This window comes from Schistocerca americana, chromosome 2 (assembly GCF_021461395.2).
Source record: "Schistocerca americana isolate TAMUIC-IGC-003095 chromosome 2, iqSchAmer2.1, whole genome shotgun sequence".
Lineage (NCBI taxonomy): Eukaryota > Metazoa > Arthropoda > Insecta > Orthoptera > Acrididae > Schistocerca > Schistocerca americana.
In genome coordinates, this window is record NC_060120.1 from 713,641,383 (window position 1) to 713,661,462 (window position 20,080).

General features: G+C 40.4%; 1 protein-coding gene across 1 annotated transcript in view; it reads left to right on the forward strand.

Annotated features, from left to right (window-relative positions):
* The window catches only part of LOC124593752 (DNA repair protein REV1), a 138,452-nt gene that overhangs the window by 33,110 nt on the left and 85,262 nt on the right, over positions 1-20,080 (forward strand). Inside the window, exons 4-6 of the mRNA XM_047132087.1 lie at positions 2,337-2,457; positions 7,216-7,369; positions 9,498-9,820. Coding sequence (XP_046988043.1) covers positions 2,337-2,457; positions 7,216-7,369; positions 9,498-9,820 — 598 coding nt within the window. The remainder of the gene's footprint in view (positions 1-2,336; positions 2,458-7,215; positions 7,370-9,497; positions 9,821-20,080) is intronic.

The following is a 20,080-nucleotide window of genomic DNA, read 5'->3' on the forward strand; positions in this document are numbered from 1 at the left end:
ACCCACCCACACACACACACACACACACACACACACACACACACACACACACACACACACACCTCCTAAGAGTTTACTTCTAGCACCTTAAGTTTCACAATTTCGAATATAGACAACCATCAACTGTATAATGGAATGGCGACAATGAAAGTTTTGCCAGACTGGGATTCGAGCCCGTATTACCTGTATATCATGAGCAATTGCTTACCATTAGGCTATCTGGTTATTACTCGTGGCTAGACCCAAGCTTCCATATGTCGTGAACCATGTATCTGCAACATGCACTCTTGTATATTTCCATACATGGGAGGCTTTTAATTGAAAGTCGCTTGCGTAGTGTCGGCAGATAAATATATTGCAGAGCTTATGTTGATCAGAAATGTACAATGCAATGTTCCTTCAGGCATGCATGCATATCTGAAGGAACAGGCACTGTAGCAACTACAGCCATTATGAAATACATTAAATGTATTTGCAGTTGCGCATATGGACAACCATCAGCTGTATAATGGAATGATGTCAATGAAAATTTGAGCTGGACCAGGACTCAAATCCAGATTTCCTGCTTATTGTGAGTGTCACCTTACCATTACAGTTCTCAAGTATGATTCATAGCCATACCTAAGGTTCCATATGTCATCAACTATGTGTCTACAACCTGCACTTGTGCATACATGACATAAATTCCTGTACAGGAAAAACATTTTAATTGAAATTTCTTGCCCGGTGTTGGTGCATAAATACAATATTGCAGTGCCTGTGTTGTTCTGAAATACAGTGCAGTGTCATATTTATCCATTGACACTTGGCAAGCAACTTTCCATTAAAATGCCTCCCCTGTACAGGAATGTACATAGTGGATATATGAGTGCAGGTTATAGACACTTGGTTGACAACATATACAAGTTTGGGTCTAACTGTGAATCATGCTCGGGTAGCCTAGTGGTGAGGTGACCGCTCTCATTAAGTGGGAAATCTGGGTTTGAGTCCTGGTCTGGCACAAATTTTCATTGTCGTCATTCCATTACATAGTCATCTGTATTCGCAACTGTGAATATGTTTTACGTACTATATAATGGCTGTAGTCACCGCAATGCTTGCTTGTTCCTTTGGACACACACGCATGTCCGAAGTAACATTGCATTGTAGTTCTGGACAACACAGGCACTGCAATGTCTTATTGTATCCATCATTCTTGTCCATTCTTCCATCCACTTCTGTCTCTCCTCAGCCACTGTCTTATTTTCTTATTTCTTCTTTTTCTTATACTCATCTGTTGCTATTTCCATACTTTCTTGGAACAACAATCTGAAGGTCTTGTTATTCATTCCCACTACTTCGAGTCTTGCATCCACCTTTGTCTCTCCTTCCACCGTTTTCTGCCACTTATCCTTCCACATACAGCTACTGCAGCTTCCGCCATAGCACTTGTAAAATACTAACATGATTTATCAAAAGAAGAATGGAATGACTGCTAGAAACTAATTTGGGGGATGATCAGTCTGACTTCTGATGAAATATAGCAATACATAACCTATACATTTTCTGGGAACATAGGTTGAAGAAGGCAAATGGACATTGATAGTGTTTGTAGATTTAGGTAATGCTTCTGACAAAGTTGAATTTAATATATTATTTGAAATTCTGAAATGAAAGATTATTTATAAGTGCTACAGAAGCAAAAGTGCAGTTTTAAGAGTCATATGACACAAAAGCTGGCAGTAACTGAGAAAGGAGTGAGACAGAGCTGTAGCCTATTCCTCATGTTGTTCAGTCTGTACAGTAAGCAGTAAGGGAAACTAAGAAGAAATCTGGAAAGAGAATTAAAGCTCAGAAGAAAATAAAAACTTTATTTGCTGATGATACTGTAATTCAATCAAAGATGGCAAAGTAATTTAAAGATCAGCTGAACAGAATGGAAAGAATCTTGAGAAATAGTAGAAGATGAAGGCTTGACTGTAGTTAGATGTGTCAAGTGGACACAGGGTGCAGTAGTTATGCATATGTGAAAATACTTGCATGGGAAAGTCTAACATGGAGAGCTGCATCAGCCCAGTCATCGGACTAACGACTACAGCCACATGTCTATAAAATATATGTATTGCTATTATATTTCATTTCCTTATCATTATTTTTTTAATGGTCATCCAATAGTCTCTCTCTCTCTCTCTCTCTCTCTCTCTCTCTCTCTCTCTCTCTCTCTGTGTGTGTGTGTGTGTGTGTGTGTGTGTGTGTGTGTGTGTGTGTGTGTAATCTATTGATACTGAAATTTGTGTCATGTTGCTGTGAGAACAGCATCATTAATTCATTGATATTATGCATCTCTTTTTTTCCAGTTACACACTAAATATTGAAGCCGTGAGCTGTGATGAGATGTATGTAGACTGTACAGATATAATAAATGAGATGAATATAACACCATTGGAATTTGCAGATGTTTTGCGAAGAGAGATAAAGGTAGATCACTGTATTTAATAAGTGCAAAATGCTTCGGATTAATAAAGATCATTATGTTCCCAATTTTTATAGTTACAGTGGCATAAGAAATGAGTTTTAATTAAATTTCCTTGTGTAAGTATGTTTTACATTTCTGACATGAGAGGGGAAAGAAAATTCTGAGACGTGGCATGAAGTCTATAAGGTCACTTGTGGAAGAATTTTCATTAAATATGTAACATATTAAAAAACAATCATCGGTTGTTCTTTGATGTAATTACTACTGCAATACCTTCATGTGTGTTATCACATGACCGTAGCTACATTGCATACTGTAGTAGCTTCAGTAGTTACTTATATGTACTATTGTGTATTTTGACATATCATCCTGAAAGGTTCTGTAAGGATTGCGTATATGGAACAAGTGAATGAATTAAGGTCCAGTCAAATTTTGCAGCTGAGGCACCTTCCAATTTCATGTAATTAATTAGTTACATTACAGATCAAACTATCAATTAGAGGGAGAAACAGTGCTCTTCTTGATACTAATGCCAATATAATCCAACTGTCTCTTCTTCCAAAATAAAACAAAGTGTTTCATTGTTGTAGGATGTTATATAAGTTTCTAATCAGATATACTTATAGAAAATTTATTTTATAGCTCATATATTTCAATTATAGCCCATTTACATATTCTGTGTAAACTTTCAGTACAGTTACAAGTGATATATTATCATATTGGCATTATAAGTGTGCCCACCCACACAGCTTCAGATTTTTGTCTTTTGCTTCTACATTAGAAGTACTTTTCAACATTTGTAATTAGTTGATGATGTGCGTTGTATTATAGGCCAGTATTGAGATGTTACTCATGTTTTGCTTATTACAAAAAAATATTAGGAAGACTAATCTCATTATATGCTCACATGTTTTATATAATTATGAAGAGAAATGTGTAGAAATACTTTCCATCCCTACGTCTCTATGGTGGTTTAATATCTACTAATTTTCACTATTTCTACATTTATTCAGGGATCCAGATGACATATTTTCTACTAGTTGATGTAGTCAGAATGTAAAAAGTTCAAGAAACATGGGTAGGTGTGCTGTTCCCCTTCCAACCTCCCTTACCCACCAACATATTCATCCATGAGGATACTAATTGCACTAGAAACCAATATTTGCTCCTGTCAGATGAAGCATATTGTTCTAATGTATTTCAACATTGCTTTTCCTCTCCTGTGAAATACATGCAGCAGTATTGCCATTGTCTGATTCCAAGCTCCACATTTTTCACTTTATCTCATTTAGCCCATTTTGCCTTCCCTCCATTTCATCATTATTCATTTGTCATGCCCCATAGTCCTGTCAAAAAGAAGAAGTTTCAGGAATCTGAAAAAGGAGAAGTTTCAGGAATCTGAAATAAGTCAAAGATGGAACATATTACATACACATCCAATTTAGTTTTTATGTATTGTGTTGTAAATATACCTGTAACCTCCACACCTGATTCTTTAAAACATTGAAGTCCAATGTATAAAATGTCATTTTTCCTTAACTATATGTTGTACAGTGATATAATTTTGCCGATACATTCAGGGTTACGTGTGGATATTGTCTGAAAAATGTTTTGCAGATAGAGTTATTAATAAATAAGTAAGAAATTAAAACATCATATGTGATGCTGATTTTTTTTCCCTTTCATTATTTTGTGTGTGTGTGTGTGGGGGGGGGGGGGGGGGGGGGAATTGACAGCAAAGAAAATATGTTTAAAGTTTATGGAAGCTGGTAAGTGCTCAATTTGTACACTGTGTGTTAAGGTGCCTCAAGACATACCGTATTTACTCGAATCTAAGCCGCACCTGAAAAATGAGACTCGAAATCAAGGGAAAAAAAATTTCCCGAATCTAAGCCGCACCTGAAATTTGAGACTCGAAATTCAAGAGGAGAGAAAAGTTTTAGGCTGCACCTCCAAATCGAAACAAAGTTGGTCCATTGTAATATGAGACACAATTTAGGTTGAATGAATGATGATACAGCTACAGTAGTTTGGTTCGAGTTGTAAGCTTAGCAGTTAAGCTTTACCAGATAGTCATTGCTATGCGTCAGGCGCTCCATCCGTATTTATACGGGTACCCTTCCTTTTTCTCATGCTTCATCTGGTTTGAATTGATTGCTTATTTTTCTTTGATCTGGTAAGTGCCGTTCTCTTTGTTATAGGTGTTTACGTCACTCTAAGCTGAAAATGCATTACTGTACTGTGTCATGCATTGTTTGTCGCATTCTGATAATGAGTGTTTATGGCCTGTTGCCGATCGCGGCATGACTTGCTTTAGTGCGCCCTACCGCCGCTTACAATTTAAAAAAAAGAGAGAGAGAGAGAGAGAAAGAAAGAAAGAGAGGAATCGTTTCATTAGTGAAACGATGGCAAGAAACTGCTATTTGTTTGATAATGATCAACAAGAACCAAATAATAGACTGCGTACGATAGATGTTCTGAACGAGAGTTTAACAAAAATTTTTCTCCGTTTGAAAATCTGTGCAGGCGCGCCTCTTTAGTACATTACATTCTGCACAGAAATTAGTCATCTTAGATTTAGAAGTCTAGTCAACTGCCGTGCTTCATTTCTGATTGTACACTATTAGGCATGAGAATAATACGAATATAAACATGACATGATATGTATTTTCTTCCGTGTTTGCTGTTGTCTCACTCTAGTTTCGTAGTTTATTAGGCAGACAGAATTTAAATGAAATAGCAGTAAACACGAAACAATACATGACAAAATGTTTATATTCATATTATTCTTATGGTGTAGAGAATACTGTATGTGATTCACAATTCATAAAAGTTCCTATTAGCGACCACCTCTTCTCACAGGTAGGAAAAAATTCAGAACCTAGAGTTGGCCATATTGACAAACCAAGACCATCTACAAGATGTATCGTAGGTGGTCTTGTGACAAACATCCCGAACAGTCTTGCCAGTCGGATTTTCGTAGTATATTGAAATGCTGCTATATTCGAAAATGAACAATACAGAATTTGTATTTACTTCATTGGATAATGTACGAAAATGCAGTGGTCGAAACTTGGGGCGGAGAAAAAAGCTTGTCTTCCACCTTTTTTTTTTAAATTTATTTACTGACGCAGAGGTTTTGGTGCCAGTATTTATCTTTGTGCCTGCAAAGCATGCCTGTGTAGCGCAACATATATTTGACGGCAGAAGTTAGTTGTGGCGGCACCTACCAACATTTTTCAGAACTTCCGCTTGTTTGAACTCGATTCTAAGCCGCAGGCGGTTTTTTGGATTACAGATTCTAGTAAATACGGTAAACATAGTTTCTAACTTCTAGTTAGAATTTTGTTATTGTGGGGGTCCATAACAGCCTTCAAATGCTTAATAAAAGCAAACATGCTCTGTAGCAGGCGATTACCTAATTTCGATGATGTGTTATTATCAGGCACATTTGTAATATTACATATTATATATCATACAATGGAAAATCTAGGATAGAATGTAACAATATAATGAAAAGGATAGTTGCTACTCATCATATAGTGGAGGTGCTGAGTCGCAGGAAGGCACAACAAAAAAACTGTTGAAACGTTAGCTTTCAGCCAACAAAGCCTTTACTAAAAATAGACTACACACACACACACACACACACACACACACACACACACACACACACACACACGCACGCACACACACGACCAATATCTGGCAGTGGGAGCCAGACTGTGAGTAGCAGTGCATTATGGTAGAGGCAACCATGTGGGGGTAAGGAGAAGATTTTGGTGGATGGGGGAGGGGGAGGGATAGCAGTGTAGGGGTGGGGGACAGTGAAGTGCTGCTGGGAGCGTGCAGGGGTGAGGTGGAGAGTGGGCTAGCTAGGTGTAGATGAGAGGTTAGGTGGAGGGCGTGGGAGGGGAGGTGGATAGCAGAAATGGAGAGAAGTAAAAGGACTGAGTGCATTGGTGGAACAGAGGGCTGTGTAGTGCTGGAATGGGAACAGGGAAGAGGCTAGATGGGTAAGGACAAAGACACAGAGGTGGAGGCCAGGAGGGTTACAGGAACCTAGGATGTATTACAGGAAGATTTCCCATCTGGGCAATTCAGAAAAGCTGGTGTTGGTGGGAAGGACCCAGATGGCACAGGCTGTGAAGCCTCTCCCTACAATATATCCTATGTTCCTGTAACCCTCCTAGCCTCAACCTTTGTTAGTCATTGTTCTTACCCATCTAGCCTCTTCCCTATTCCCATTCCAGCACTAAACAGCCCTCTGTTCCACCAATGCACCCAGTCTTTTTACACCTCTCCTTTCCCACTAATCCCCTCTCTCCCCTGCCCTCCCTTTAACCTCCTGTCTGCACCTAGCTGCCCTACTCTCCACCTTATCCCTGCATGGTCCCAGCAGGACTTCACCATTCCCCTCGCCTACTCTGCTATCCTATCCCCTTCCCACACCAGCCTCTCCCATAATGCGCTACTACTCACAGTCTGGCACCTGCTGTCAGACTCTGTGGTCATGTGTGTATGTGTGTGTGTGGGGTGTGTGTTGTCTATTTTGACAAAGGCCTTATTGACCAAAAAATTGTTAGGCAGCCTACGCTGGAACCATGCCACGTTTTAGTCATTTAATAATATAGATTTTGTTATTAAGTGTTATGATTATATTTGTCACTGAAGATAAAAATAAAGTCAGCTAAAGGATTTCTTAATAAAAATTTTTTGTTCAATAAAGTAAGGACAGCTTGTAGTATGAATGTTTGCAGGAAAAGACTGGGTGCCCAGCATCAGCAGGATTTGGTCCTAATCCATTGATGGCTCGCCTTGCAACAAAGAAAGCAAAGCCTGATGGACAGTATTTTATTGAGCCATCTCGTGTTTTGGAATTTGTTCAAGATATTAAAGTTGATGACCTACCAGGTATTTTGTTCAGAAATTCACAAGAGAAATTAAAATATAATCACTTGTTTAGAGATACTTACTGTAATGAAATTTTTGTTGCTCATCATAAAGAAATAAATTATGACAGAGCAATGTTAAATGTATGCTGGAAACAGTTTTGGCCCCGGTTTATTTAATCCAGTTAATTTTGAACAGGTTCTCAAGTGGAATAGAGAAACAGAACATCCTTACAGCATTGTTGTTCTCAGAGAAACTTATTTGCAGTGACATTTTCATTGAAAGAGGCAGAAGGCTAAGGTTATTAGCTGAGTGTCATAACCTTAGTCAGGCATTCCGACTGGTACTGATGGAATTCACACATTACAGTAACAACTCTGTTTATTAACCATAAACCAAACTCAGTACAGCTTCAGCAGATGAAAGTCCACACTCGAATATAACTGTAAAGTTCATCTTGATGATTTGTAGCCAGTGTCTACTATGACAAAGTCCATGATTGTCAGAAGTGGTGATGGGCCAGGAGGTACTGTACTATCAGTGGCACTGTACCTTGAGGCTGTGAGCTTGTGGGCCATTGAGATGCAGGCCCAGATGCGGGAGTGACTGATGATGCTGGTGACGGCATGAGGCAATGCGCTCTGATGGGTAGCAGGAGCAGGCATTGTGGTCTGAAGCATATACCCGAGGGCTGAGCAGTGCTCTAGGTACCCATCAGTGGAGGAATACAGGTGCACTGTGCACTGTCACGTGGACACATGGCTGTGTAGATGTAGATAGGTGCCTTTGACTGCAGTGCTGATTACTGCAACCTACGTGGCACATATCGATGCAGTTTGCACCCCCTGATGCTGTTTCGGCTGCAATAGGCTTGTCAGTGAACAGCACAGTGAATCTTCTTTGACCAACAACTTCCTAACATAAAGCAGGGACCATACCTGGCCTGAAAAGCACATCTGTGAATGTGGTGGCTGAATATGTAGGGGCCCAGCCCTGCATGTACTACACTAAGTCCAACTTTGCCCTTTTATACTATGTATTCCTATCAGAGAAAGTGAAAATGCCCTACCCCTTCAGACTAGGCCTTCACAACATGTTAAAAAAGTGTACTGCTTCTATTACATCTCAGACTCCTGAATGTGATTTAAAGAAAGTAAGCCATATCCACAACTGTGTATGTGTGAGCTAAAACCTGAAACATCCAATATTGTGTGACTGCAGTTTTAACATTAAGTCAGAGGCTGTCACTACAGCCAGATAAATGTGGTCTGTATCAACTTGAGATGCAACAGTCATTCAAATCTTGTTGAGAAAGTAGATTCGGTGGTGGTACTCGTATAAAAATTGTATGTGGTCTCTGTATTATGTTGTACGTATAAGGTCAATAAGTACAAAATAATGGAGATACTGAACTGTGAACAGCCGGAAAATGGTCAACTTTAATACAATCCTTCATCTAAACTAGGAAGCCATTCCAATCAATTTTTGTATCAGTCAGGTATTGTGTTGGTTTCTGGAAGTGTAATATGAGTGAAAGCAGCTAGTAGTGTGTCATGAATCATTCTGGTATGAATTGCTAAACTGTTCTATGTACCCTGACACCAATTGGCTTGTTTAAATCTCTTCAACCCCATGCAGATGCCCTTAATTATGGAGATGATAAATGGTTCTTCAATACATATTCTGTTCTCCACATCCAAATGCGCTTGACTGCAACACATCTTTCACATTACATTACTCCAGTTCGTTCTTTTACACCAACAATAGTCATGAGCAGATTAGATTGAGGTGAAAGGGATTTAGAAAAATTTGCATTCTTGTGACCATGGTAACTAGTATTTTAAAGCATAACTGCAACTTTATGGTAGGATGTAGGTAAACTTGGAATTTCCACAACAACAGACAATAATTATATTAATTTAATTAAAGTAGTTGCCTCAACATATTACTTCCATCAATTTCATTTTTAAATTTTATATTGTTTGTCCAATGACAGAAATTTACCCAAGGGGGGAGGGGGTGGGGGGTGTCACAGAAGCCCACTGCTTTTATTTATTAAAAAAAAATACTTTTTTCTATTGCTTTTTTCTCTGAAGTAGTACGAACAGCCTTTTATTATTTTCATTATTCCTATGTTCATTTTTTCCAGGTGTGGGATACACCCTTTCACACAGACTCCGTGCAATGGGAATCAGAACGTGTGGTGATCTCCAGACACAGTCTTTAGCAAATTTGAAGTCAGAATTTGGTGTTAAAACAGGAGAAACACTTTATAACCATTGCAGAGGTATTGACAACAGGGGGTTGGATACTGAACATAAACGCAAATCAGTTTCGGCAGAAGTCAACTATGGCATTCGATTTACAAAACTAGAAGAGGCAGAAAAATTTCTGAAGCAGTTGTCCAGTGAAGTAGCTATACGGCTTCAGAGCACTGGGATGAAGGGAAGATGTGTCACACTTAAACTATTGGTATGTATGAAGATATGGCATTTGTATGTTGCATGTTGATCTCTCATATTGTTCATACTTTTTGTAACACAAACCTTAATTTTTTTATTTAATATTTGTATTTTATGTGTAGTTTTCTTTATGTTTGTTGATGAGTCGTGTTAGTAAAAATATTATTTTTTTTCCTGCCTTGGTATCCAGAATTGTAGTAAGGGGGTGCAAGGGGTGCTGTGTGCACTGGCTACAATATCCATGTGGGTGTTGAAACTTACTAGCTTCTATGGCACGAATTGAAAAAAATTTTTTCATCATTTCACTCCTAACACTTATGAGAGTGGACCCGGCAGAGGTTCGAGTCCTCCCTCGGGCAGGGGTGGGTGTGTGTGTGTGTGTGTGTGTGTGTGTGTGTGTGTGTGTGTGTGTTTGTTCTTAGGATAATTTAGGTTAAGTAGTGTGTAAGCTTAGGGACTGATGACCTTAGCAGTTAAGTCCCATAAGATTTCACACACATTTGAACATTTTTGAACTTATGAGAGTGCGAGAGAGACTGGAGAGCATATTGACTGGGCATCCATGCTTGCATTATACAGTGTGTAAACAAAAACAGTGTATTTTCTTTTAGAGTCTACATGTGTGGAATACTGTCAGTCATTTTTGTGTTATTATTTATCATTAAACTGCCATTATTGGGCATCTTATGTGGCACAAGTGTTGGCTTTCTTCTATTACTGTGCATGACCAGACGCAAGTGTTTTCTTCGGCAGTATACACCGTACAGAAAATCAAATGAAATACTTATTCATTTGTATGTAAGTAAATGAAATTATTTATGAAAATATTTTATATATCTTTAGGAATAGAGAGACGGCTCACTGGAAAGCAGAAGCAGTGCATTGTCTGTAGATACACAAAGGGAAGGTACAGACCTATGCTTTACTAGCTTTTGGGATGAAATTCCTTTCTCAAGCTGTAGGAGAAACACACACACACACACACACACACACACACACACACACACTAAGGCCTGTCTATGAGCACAATGTTGGGAGACAAGTGTGCAAGTGCGAGTGCGCGCAGTGCTTCTGTCATCTGGTGAGCCATCTCTTTATTCCTAAATAATGCGTTGTTCTTAACCAGAATTTTCAGTGCATTATTTTACATATCTTTTATATTATTTTATATGTCTTCTTGCCTTAGTTATACGTCTTCTTGCCTTAGTTGTTTCTTGATGCAAAATTACATTGTGATGACGATTATGAATCTATGGGATTTCCCTGAGCTACAACATGATAAGATTTCTAAAAAATTTAAATATGATACTCATTCCAATATTAGCTTTACTTTACATGAAAAATGGTGTTTTTTTGTCTGAACAGTAAAACCAAATGAAATAAGCACCCATTTAGCCAAAGGAGCACTGCTAAAAAAACTCAATAATACTACCACAAAATGCTTAGATGCACAGAAGCAGGACCTAACAACTAGTTTAGAATAAAACTTCAAATGTTTCCTGCTGTACGTACCAGTATTGTACAATATATTGTTTAGTTTAGCATAAGACATTGAAAATTACAAGAAAATACAATATGGGTTGATTATTTAATGCAAATGTGACATCAAATAGTATTTGTCCAAAAATCCAAAGAAATTTGGAATAGCAGTACAGTGGAATATAGAAATTTTTATTTTCGCACAGTTGAGGTGTGTGCAGGAATGCAGTGAGATTGCTGATTTAGGCAGCCTTATCACCTTTCATGCGTTCTTAAACAACTTGTTACTCACCTAGAAGGTTTAGGAGAAACATAACATTTGATAATGTTATAACGTCAAGTTGATCACATATATTTCAAAATGACACAACACATTTAAGTCACAGAGTAAGTTGACAAAGCAAGACATGTGAACACGGTAACATCCAAATCAGCACTGAGTCCAAATCTGGCAGCCGGTGGCTGCTTGGCCGCTTTGGTGGCACGGCTGCTGCATGGCTGGCAGGCAGCGCTGCATATAGAGGATGCGCGTAACTGCGCGGTGGCACTTTGAAAGATCAGCGAGTCACAACACTTTTCCCCCCTTTGAATTTTTTGCACAGGTCTTGATGGAGGTGGCCTGTAGATTGCTAATGTCCATAGGTGTTGTTTGACTGGCTGTAAAGTCTCGAGGAGGAGGCTTCCCGTACGGACAGAAGTGTCCCCGATGATAAGGGGTCGGGTTCACAGCAGACGTAGGGGTCGAATCTGCTGGGGCCCTGTGCTCCAATCTGCCCGTTGCGGCAAGTCCGGTTGATATAACAGGAGACATGGGCGATGTGACGACATCCGTAGGAAAAGGAGGCTAGTAGAGTTGCTCCGACAGATTATGGTCATCCGGTTCCTGCATGGGCACGTCTCCTGGTGGCGTCCGTTCTTGTGCTGGCACCGAGATGACGGTGAGAGGGCTGTGTAGTGAGTAATGAGAGATGGCAAGATCCCGAGCGTCAGGTAGAGCCGAAGGTGGTGGACGGCATTCGGAACAGGTGTTGCCGACACATGAGGCCGAAGCTGGTCCGAATGACGCACTGCAACACCTGTGTCCGTCTGGATTTCATACAGGCATCAGCCACGGTGTCGTAAGATGCGGCCTGGACTCCATTTTGGCCGCCTGCCAAATCCCCGTACCCATACAAGGTCGCCGGCGGTGAACTGGCCAAGCGAAGGCACCTGCGGCTGTGAGGTGGAAGGCCGCAGAAGGTGAAGTAGCGTCCGGGGCTGTCAGCCATGTAAGAGGTCAGCCGGGCTGTGGTCGCCCATGGGGGTGAAACGGTAAGAAGCCAGAAATTGGAGAAGCGCATCATCAGCAGCAGAATAAGTCAGGAGTTTCCTCATCTGAGCCTTAAATGTGCGGACCAGTCGTTCAGCCTCACTGTTTGATTGGGGATGGAACGGAGGGGCTGTGACACGCATGACACCATTACAAGCACAAAAATCCGCAAATTCGGAAGAGGCAAATTGCGGACCATTATCAATAACAAGAGTAGAGGGAAGGCCTTCCAAAGAGAAAATGCGGGCGAGAGCACTTGTGGTTGCCACGGTGGTAGGTGATGTGCAACGGACAATGAAAGGAAATTTAGAGTAGGCATCAATTGCCTAAAAAAGGTCCCACGAAGTCGGCATGAATGTGCTCCCAGGGCTTCTCAGGCGAAGGCCACGGTGACAAAGATGACTTCGGGGCGGCAGCCTGTGACGCACAAGGGCCACAGGCAGCGACAATGTGCGCTATTTCAGAGTCGATGGCGGGCCAGTACACATGACGGCCCACCGGAGATTTTGTGCGAGACACACCCCAGTGCCCTTGGTGAAGGAGGCGCAAGACCGAAGCACGCAAAGACGCAGGCACCACAACATGCGGCGAAGCATTTTCGGTGGAAAGAAGGATAACACCATCGCTAGCTGTGAGGCGGTAACGCAAAGCATAGTAGTTCCGCAATGTATCAGAAGTCTTAGCGGACGGACGATCTGGCCAACCCTTGTGAATACAGCATAAAACCCGGGAGAGGGTAGGGTCAGAACCCGTAGCAGCCGCCAGCCGGTCCCCGGTGATGGGGAACCCGTCCACAACCCGCTGTTCGGCAACATCCAGGTGGAAACACAACAGTTTGTCCCTATCGAATGCCAGATCAGGACCCATGGGAAAGCGAGACAGTGCATCAGCATTCGCATGTTGTGCCGTCGGCCAGAAACGAATCTCGTAATTGAAATCGGACAAGTAAAGAGCCCAATACTGGAGGCGGTGTGCAGCCTTGTCGGGAAGTGACGTTGATGGATGAAACAAGGAAACAAGTGGTTTGTGATCCGTAACAAGATGAAATTTGGATCCATAGAGAAAAACACCAAACTTATGAAGAGCATAAATAATGAACAAAGCTTCTTTTTCAATTTGAGAATACTTTTGTTGGGCATCCGTGAGCATTTTGGAGGCATAAGCAATGGGTTGTTCAGAACCGTCAGAAAAACGGCGCTCAAGGACTGCACCAACCCCGTATTTAGAGGCGTCCGTGTCAAGAACAAGATGCTAGCCAGGTCGATAAGTAGCCAGGCACGGGGCCTGTTTCAGCATAGTCTTAAATTTCTGGAAAGCCGCATCGCATGACGCGGACCAGTGAAAAGGCACGTTTTTATGAAACAGGCGATGCAACGGCTGAGCCACCGAAGCAGCAGACTGTAGAAACCTCTGATAGTATGCTATTTTCCCCAAGAAGGCCTGCAGTTCCTTAACAGATGTAGGGCGAGGTAGGGCATCGATCGCAGTGACAGTTTGCTGAAGCTGACGAATACCATCCCGAGAGAGTTAGAAACCCAAGTACGTGATAGATGCCTGAAAAAATTGTGATTTCTGAGGATTACGCTTAAGACCGGCAGTCTGTAAGACATGAAAAAGTGTGCGGAGATTCTGAAGATGTTCTTCAGTGGTGGAGCCAGTGACAACAGTGTCGTCCATGTAATTGATACACCCAGGGACAGGGAGCAATAATTGTTCCAAGAATCGCTGAAAGAGAGCAGGGGCGCTGGAAACCCTGAATGGCAATCGTTGGTATTGATAGGGGCCGAAAGGCGTGTTAAGGACCAGAAACTGCTGGGAAGCAGTGTCGAGAGGAAGTTGATGATAAGCTTCTGACAGGTCAATTTAAAAAAATACTGGCCTCCCGCAAGTTTAGTGAACAATTTCACAGGTCGGGGCATAGGGTAAGTGTTGATAAGGCATTGCGCATTTACAGTGGCTTTAAAATCGCCACAGAGATGAATATCACCATTGGGCTTAGCAACGACAACAACAGGAGAGTACCACTCACTTGAAGTGACAGGAAGCAAGACCCCTGAAGTAGTGAGACGATCCAGCTCCTGTTTTACCTGGTCACGAAGGGCCACAGGAATGAGCCGAGCCCGAAAAAACTTAGGCCGAGCAGTGGGTTTGAGCATGATATGAGCTTCAAAGTCGTTTGCATGGCCTAACCCAGGAGAAAAAAAGGGGCGAAAATGTCGTTGACAAGGAATCCAATTGAGCATAAGGAATAGCAGCAGAGACGATATTGACAGATTCATCTATGGAGAACCCATAAACGCGAAAGGCATCGAAACCAAAAAGATTTTCTGCGTTACTCTGGTCGACCACAAATATGGGAACATAGCGAACGACAGATTTGTCAGATACCTCAGCATTAAATTGTCCCAAGAGAGAAATCTTCTGTTTATTGTATGTCCGTAATTGCCGAGTGACAGGTGATAGGACTGGAGAACCCAACTGAAGATACGTCTGAGAATTGATGATAGTGGCAGCAGAACCAGTATCCACCTGCATGCAAACATCTCGACCAAGTATTTGGACTGTGAGGAATGACTTCCTTGAAAGGGAAGAAGTGCATTTGACAGAAAACACAGAAGCAGAATCAGCGTCACGGTCATGAACACCATGTATGCGGTTGGATTTGCAAACAGAAGATGCATGACCCTTCTTTTTGCAATTGTGGCACACGGCCCAATGTTGGGGACAATCCTCGCGTGAATGTTTCGTAAAACACCGCGGACATGAAGGAAGTTGCCGGGGGATTTGCTGCAGTTTCTGAGAGGGTTGTTTACAGTTAGGTCGAGGCTGCACATGGGGGCGTACTGCGGCCACGTCGGCAAGCAGGGACACGCTGCACGCGTCGTCAATAGCGCACAGAGGTTGTATGTCCCCGACGTCACCCCACGCCTCTATTTGCGCTCCAGTGGTGCAAGAAATTTCAAAAGACTGTGCGATTGATAGGACTTCATCTAGAGTCAGATTTGCCAACTGAAGGGCACGTTGCCTCTTTTCTTTGTCGAGCGCTGACCGGATAATAGCATCCTGTGCCATGGAATCTGTGCAGGATTCTTTGTGAACGTCAGTAACAAATTGACACTTTGGACTGAGGCCTTGAAGCTCAGCAGCCCAAGCGTGATAGGATTGATTCGGTTGTTTTTGACAACGATAAAAGGCAACATGAGAGACTACCACTTGCGTTTGCTTATGAAAATATACGGACAGAAGTGAGCACATTTCAGCAAAGGACAAAGACGCAGGATCTTTCAAAGGAGCCAATTGCAACAACAATCGATACATTTGAGGTGAAATCCATGAAAGGAACAGAGACTTACATGTTTGTTCGTCCGCGACATGAAATGCCAAGAAGTGCTGTTGAAGACGTTTTTCATAATCAGACCAGTCTTCCGCCATCTCGTCGTAAGGAGGAAAAGGAGGTATAGACAACGACGAGAAACTGCCCGCATTGGATGCCGCGAAGAAATCGCGAATCGCCGATGTGAGAACTGTTTGCTGTTCAATGAGACCTTGCAATAATTGCTCTAAAGTAGCCATGGAAACCTGTGGGTCAACGCTGAAAAGGAAAAATCCCATCTCCGTCGCCAATTGTTATAACGTCAAGTTGAACACACACATTTCAAAACGACACAACACATGTACGTCACAGAGCAAGTTGACAAAGCAAGACATGTAAACACGGTAACATTCAAATCAGCACTGAGTCCAAGTCTGGCGGCCGCTGGCTGCTTGGCCGCTTAGGTGGTGTGGCTGCTGCATGCCTGGCAGGCAGCGTCGCATGTAGAGGATGCGCGTAATTGCGCGGCGGCACTTTGAAAGATTGGCAAGTCACAACAGATAACTTTCACACCAGCGTCCTACTTGCCAGAATATTGATCAGTGGTGAAGGTCACTTCAGTAGGAGTATTATGCAAAAATAAAGGTGAATTCCTGCTGAGCTCCTGCCCAACAGACACAGAGATGTTGACTTCAATATTGTTTGGTTTTAGTGGACAAATGTGAATCACATTGCAAGGAAGTCCCACTGATTACTTGTAATGTAAGCAATGCAAAGTGATGTCAGTATAAATGAAGATACATGTGCCTAAAAAAATGTGACTTTCTACAACTGCATTAATGGGGGACTGGACACGTGTGTGAAACTGTACAACAAGTATAGTGTTGGGTGCAGAAAAAGCACGTATCACCTTGCTGTATTTTAATTTTTAAATGTCTGAACAATAAACTCCTACATTAATTACAAAATGAAAACTAATAAAAAGACACAAAGAAAAATATTTTTCAATGAGCTTGAAACAACATGAAAAGCATTGTGACAGACTTGGTAATAGCCATAATCCACTATTATTAGAGAGAACAAAGCAGCAGGAGGAGCAACAAAAACAGGAGAAGTACAGCACCAACCTTGTAGCCTAGCGCAAATGTTAACCAGCACTCAACGTAAGTGTACTACTTGCAAAGCAAATATAAAACACATTCTAGAGATTTAACTAAACATTTAGTGAACCGAAGTATTTTAATGTTAAAAAACATTTTGTGATATAATGCCGAAATGCATTAAGTGATTATAAGTAAATACTGTTTATACTTAAGGAATTAATAGTTTTTATAATTATTTCATTTTTATCAGTGGGCAGTAATTGTTCTTGTTGACTAAATTAAATAAGGTTTTAGATAAAATTTGTTTCTGTTTGCAGAAATATATTTTAAAATATGTACATGAACACAAAATGACACTGTCCAATTGGAGCACAGAGCACTGTCAAGACAGGTATTCCAAAATCACCACACCAAATTGACATGGAAGGAAATGTCATAAAATTGTCTCAATGTGAGAGTGAATTTGTAGATATCGAAAAAAACTGATACAAGTAACAAAGTGAAGAACCAGTTAGAGAAAAGATTCACAAAGAAACTGAGGATATCAAACAAAATATCTAAAATCTTGTAGTTACCTGTCATATAAACAAAAATAGATTGGAGGACAGTGCACCAGATGGAGGTGTGAATTAAGAAGAGATAAGTGAAAGTAGTAGTGATATTTTGTTCTGTTACATCTGTCAGTGGCATTTTCCTGTTCCAGAATGTCTAATACTTGACTTAATTTAAATAAGGAGTGAAGCATTTCAAAACAAATATGGGCACTTTTTTCTGTTAACAGAGAAGGCAGTAAGGATAAGACTGAAGGTGCTAACTGACATTTGATATCTGCTTGGTTCTGTATCAATCAACCATATGTTGAGAAAATTCTAAGGCCCTAGGTGGGATACTCAACTAAAAATCAGATTTGATAATGTTTTTGCTGTAGGCTCTGTAGCTCAGATGCAAGTTTGAATAATATCTAAATTTGCTACTGATTTTCAAGCTTGGTGGAAACTTAGTCTGAAAGTTTACAACCATGAAATCTCACAGAATCATCAAGCTTGTTTTGAAAATTGGAAAACATTAAGAATGAGTTTAATTGCCAATAGACCAACTGATCATGCTACCCAGACGCCATCTAAAACAGAAAAAAGAAAATGGAGATATATTTTCAAAAGCCTGATAAACGTAATTACATTTTTAGCTGAACTAAATCTCCCATTTGTGGTCATTGAAAGCATATGCTGGCAGAAAACAAGAGAAATTTTCTGCTGCTGATTAGACTGTTATCTAAATATGACACTGGACTAAGAAAACACTTGACCAAACTAAAACAGTGCACCCAGGCACAGTGAGGCCAAATATTTACAAGTTTTTATCCCTCACTATACAAAATGAATTTATCTCACTGCTGGGCAGAATTGTTAAGGAAAAGATTTTAAATGATATAAAACATTTGAGGTGTTTTTGTATAAGTTTTGACAGCACTCCAAACATCTCGCTCATAGATCAAATTAGTGAAATCATATGCTGCGTTGAGAGGCAAAAAAGTAGAAGTAAAGGAGTAATTTTTAGGTTAATTCCAGCAAACTGAGAAGAAAGCTGCTTACTTTATGGAAGATATTTTACAAGTTATTGAACGGGATGGTTTGGATATGGCAATGAGCCGAGCACAAGGATTCAACAACACTTCTACAATGGCTGGAGTGCATTCAGGAGTTCAAGCAGAAATTTGTGAACTTAATCCTAAGGTGCTGTTCGTACCCTGTAAACCATTGATTCAATCTGTGTTGATTATATGCTGTTGCAGAAGTTTCATTATGTGTGACTTTTTCCAGAACCTTAAAATGTTTGTACTGGTTTTTACTCAAGTTCTACCCACAGATGGACAATTTTTCCAAAAAATATTGAAGTTACAGTTAAGAGACTGTCAGATAAACTATGGAGTGCTCGCTGCAAAGTTGTTAAATGTGTGTTTCGGTGCATTAAAAAAGTTATTGATCTTGCTGAGATACTGTCTCATTCTTTGGAAGCCACAGAAACCAGAGGAGCTGCTCTTACTCTGTTGCTTGCATTTTATGGTTTCTCATTTTTGTGTTTATGGAATACTGCCTTAGAAGAAGAACCATGCTAGAAAGTGTTTAAAGATGCTTGGGGTCAGCTTACAATGTGAATTAATAAGATAAGAAGCTTAAAGCTCATTTTGAAAGACAAGAAATTATCTTGTTGATGAAGCACTTTGATTTTCGAAGGACACATGTGAAAAGATAGGCACTCTTGTGGAAAAGTAGAAATATCAGTAGAAGGCTGCTGACAAGATGCTGACTTGGCACCAGCAACTGAGTACATCAATGTCAAAATGTCCTGGCATTTTTCTACAAGGAGTTAATACATGGTACAAAACTATGGAAAGTATACCAGTCCTTTTGTTGTTTCAGAGCCCAGCAACCAGATTAAAACCTCAAAAAAGGAACTTCCCATGATTATAAAATATTTGACAGTTTGATGAGATTTTAGAAGATATATCCTTGCAGAAATTCCATGACTCAGGAGATACCTGCAAGTTGCCAAAGTTCCAAAAGAAGAATCTTTTGGTTGGACATCTTTAAGATTCTTGCAGTTTGTCATTGAAAGTGAATGTGCTGAATCTGTTCCCGACCTCATTATGGTGTAAGATTTTCATTAACTTTGTACTTTTTAATCAATTTTGTCAATTGAAAAAAGTTGTAGCTGAAGATATCAGTTTTAAAGGTGCAATTTCAAAATTTGCTGCAGAAAAAGTAAGAAAGAAGAAATTTGAAGCTGCATGTTAAACTCATCCTTCACTAAAATAATCTTCTCTTATTTTTACTGCTTAGTTAATAATCAATTAAACTATGTCATTTATACAGGGTGTACATAAAGTCCAGGAACACTTTCAATTATTTATTGCACAAGAACTAAACATTGTACAGATGTCATACACATTGCATTTTGAAGAGAAACTCTGAAAGTTTTTTTACAAACATTCAATATGCAAACCATGAGTGACCCGCCAGATGTCAATATGGTAATCGAATTCTTTCCATACTCATCCCATCATCG